Source organism: Actinia tenebrosa, unplaced genomic scaffold (assembly GCF_029948245.1).
Source record: "Actinia tenebrosa isolate PJP-AT-01 unplaced genomic scaffold, QUT_ActTen_1.0 PGA_scaffold2__45_contigs__length_23673736, whole genome shotgun sequence".
NCBI classification, from domain to species: Eukaryota; Metazoa; Cnidaria; class Anthozoa; order Actiniaria; family Actiniidae; genus Actinia; species Actinia tenebrosa.
Genome location: NW_028292579.1, coordinates 18,331,255 through 18,335,081, shown reverse-complemented (window position 1 = coordinate 18,335,081; position 3,827 = coordinate 18,331,255). Strand labels below are relative to the sequence as shown.

Here is a 3,827-nt window from a genome sequence, read left to right as displayed (position 1 = left end):
TAGACATCAGGGCTTTAAACAAAGGGTTGATAGTGCTATCCGACCAATAAATAATATTGTCAAACTCATTAATAATTCATGAGGAAAACACAACAGAAATCACGACCATGAAGAGTGTAGTAAATCTGATACAAAATTGTGTTCATTTGCATAAACTTTAAGTTGGATTTTCTTGGGCAGATTCACTTTAATTTTGAAAATTTTAGTGAAACACAAAGGAACTAACCTAGACATTTGACAAGCAATCTACAGTATTCGTGTCTGTGTTGTATCTGATATACAAACTCTTGGCTATGCCTCGAGTTTGTATATCTGATACAACATGGCCACTCATACTGTATCATATTACATAATAATATCATCTTTATTTATCCTGATAAAAACCAATCAGCTGGATATAAGAACAGTTGGTATAAACCGGTGATCCTTATACAGTGGATAAGTCGATGCTGTTATCCAACAAATAATTTCTCAACTGGATAACATTTATGGCATGTGTTGGATAGCCTTATTCACCCGTCGTATGACCAGGATCAGGTAATTCCATCATGTGACTCCTTCATGATAGTCTTGATGAAAGCTTGAAGGACTGTCGAAATCTTGTGCATCGAGAAGAAGTACCTTTTTTTTGCAATCAATTAACCCACTGTTGGGTCAGTCCGCAGGCTTTAGCACAAAAACTGCATCACTCAAGACATAGAAGTTTTCATACAAATCTCCCTCACATAAATAAGGTACTTTACTAAAGCATTCCACAGCAAATCCTGCAGGAGTGAAGACATCTTGGACTAAACTTGCAACTTGCTCACCCCAGGTTTTTCCAGACAGTGTTATCTGTTCTGTTGGAGTAACTAGACTTCTTCCTACGAAATAATATATTAAAAGAATAGACTTCTTTAGCTTGGGCATAGTATAATGTTTCCCATTTCATTTCTCTTCTAGAATAATATTCTTTGTTTGAATTGTATCCATATTCATGTGTCTTCTCAGTGCAACCATCAAATGCAGAAATGATACTCTAGGGAATGACGTGGTCTGTAATGGGGAAACATATTACACCCAAGCTAAGAGATCTACTGTACAGTTACATAACACTGATATTCAAACAGAAAGTTTAATTTCTTAAAAGAACCTCTTAATAGTACGCTTACAAAATAATGGAATACCATAATATTAGCTACAAGTCTAGATGTGATTTGCTCAGACAAGTGATTTGTAAACATCTGTGTTATAGGTGACTGCCTACTTTTGGAAAAAAATATTAAACTTTTTTTAAAACTTCCATTTTCCAAATTACTGTAAAATTTAATGCTGATTCCAAATCTTGAAAGAAAAATTGGGTGCCCTGAGAGTCCAGTGCAAAACTTGAGGGTTTTGCCCTTAATGCGTATGGTTCTTCAATAAATCTTGTAGATTTTTTAGCGGTTTTTAAGCGGCGGCACGCAGCAGGCAGTCACCTTAAGCTACAATGCAAGCCAATTACGGAGCATAAAAACATTGACTATCCAATCACAGCACATACAGTCATGCCAAAGTTTTTTCTCCAGAATGTAGTCTATAGTTTCAAGTTTGAGATCAATGTACCTGACTCCACACATGGACTAAATGGTAACACGACAGCTATCACAAGTCTTCCAGTACTAGGCTTTAATGCATTCTTTGCATCTCTCAAAATAGACAAGGGCTTGTCACATCTGTCTAGAAGATTAAGGCAACTAATGACGTCATATGGATCATCTACGTTGGACCACTTATCTATCTCCAATACTCTGCAAATTAAAGTTAAATGGACACAAATCAAACCTTTTTGGCTTGGGTATAATGTTTTCAGACCATTTGATGGTTGTGCATGAGAAGAAAGTAACATAAAATGGCCACAACTCAAACAAAGAATTATATTCTCAGTAGAATGACATGTCTGAAATGTAAAAACATCAATATGCTCATATATTTTTATTGAATGCATGAGATGCACTCGGCTGTCACCTCAATCGTTCTAAAGTCTCGGGTTTGATTCCTGTACAAATGATCACATATACAAATTTAAGCCGGGGTAAAGCTAGCTCTTATCTTTGCTGATCATGAAATGATCATGGTTTTTTGTTCTGCTCCAGATTATCCAGATTTCTTCCTTCCTTAAAAAACACTGACACTAAATTCAAATTTAGATCTGAGAGTTTTAGCCATTCCCTTACTTAAGCATAAAGAGTGCTAAATTTATTGTCATATATTATATATGTTGGCTTATTTTATCAATTGACCAGTTCTGGTATTTGCAAGCATAGAATTAAGCCTCTAAATGTCATGTTTAAAATGGCTTGTTGGGTGAGAATACCTGTCAAACTAGCAATATTTCAGGGAGAAAATCAAAGCTTCTTTTCTATTCTGCCTAATTATAATCATGTTTTTCTTAATGTTTTTCTGATTGAAATATTGAGATACTTACTTGTATCCTTTCCAGTGTAACCTCCATCTCATGGCAGGTGATTGTTCTGTGGTGTAAACTTCCTCAAAGTAAGGTGCCATCATTTCAGTGACCTTTCCATCCCCAGCCCCAAGGTCAAGAAGTCTTTTTCTCTTATCATTAACATCCATTCCCAGAAGAGTTCTGAATTGTGCATTAGAAAATACAAACATGGAGCCTCTATTGAGGATTCTGAAAAAGAAAACTAATTAAATAAAACGTTTATGGAAAGAATGGGTAGCGTTGGAGCTGCTAATGCACTGCCTCTCACCAATGCGACCTGGGTTTGAGTCCTGTCAGTCTCGGTGTCGTATGAGAGTAGTCAGTTTGTGGGTTCTCTCATGACTGGCATGCTTTGAGGGTTTTTCTCTGGGCTCTTGGTTTTCCTCCCTCCTTAAGATAACAACTTCTAAATTCCAATTCAAACTTTGGGCTTTCACCTAGTATGGGGCCTAAATTACCTCTCTTGTGATTTTTCCATGCTGTGATACAACAGCTAAAGCTCAATAGAATAGATGAAAAAAAAATTAAGTGGCCTGCAATATTAGAAAACAAGAGGTGACGATAACTATCTTATAGTGCCTATACCACCTAGCTTAATATTTTCATCATATGTTTTCCTAATCATGATTACTATTCCCTTTAGTAACTAGTACAATGTGTTTTCATACCCATTCATGGTAGTAACAGACATGAATAAACCAGTTAATCCTTTGAACAACATATGACCAAACTGAGTAAAAACAGCATCAGACTTGTCACAGGAATTCTGGGAAATTCTCTTGTTTCTTCATCAAGATCACTTTGGATAAACTTTGCATGGAGATCCTCAGGTAATGACCGAATATCATCATAATACCACTGGAGGTAGAAAAGAATTCATTCATTTACTTTGTTTATTCATCTATTCTATCCATTCATTCACTTCCTTCCTTTGTTCCTTTCTTCTTCCTTCTTCCCTTTCTTTCTTTCTTCCTTCCTTTCTTCCTTGCTTGCTTCTTTTCTTCCCGTTCTGTCCTTCTTTCCACAAATTACCACATATACACCAAAAAACATGGTATTCATTTGTTCAGCAATACTTTGACTATCAATGACTAACATGTTTCTTGTGTATTTGATGTCTCCTGTGTATTCATATGTAGATTGATTCACTTGAGTGATATTGACTAAATAGGCACTAAATTACGACATTTAGTTAATAACTATGTTGTTTTTATTTCACGGTCCTATAAGTACCATCGCTCTAGTGTGTTATAAGTATAATCATTATCTTATTCTAACCGAATTTAAATTTCTTAAAGGGATGGGTGGCAGCACCCCGCAAAGACATGGGTGGTAACTGGGGGGTTATTTCATTGATGTC

General features: G+C 35.8%; 1 protein-coding gene across 1 annotated transcript in view; it reads right to left on the bottom strand.

Annotated features, from left to right (window-relative positions):
• Positions 1-387: 387 nt before the first annotated feature.
• The window catches only part of LOC148909482 (protein-L-histidine N-pros-methyltransferase-like), a 5,687-nt gene continuing 2,247 nt past the window's right edge, over positions 388-3,827 (bottom strand). Inside the window, 5 exon segments of the mRNA XM_089034151.1 lie at positions 388-863; positions 1,585-1,769; positions 2,447-2,656; positions 3,136-3,238; positions 3,241-3,325. Coding sequence (XP_088890277.1) covers positions 655-863; positions 1,585-1,769; positions 2,447-2,656; positions 3,136-3,238; positions 3,241-3,325 — 792 coding nt within the window. The 3' untranslated portion in view covers positions 388-654.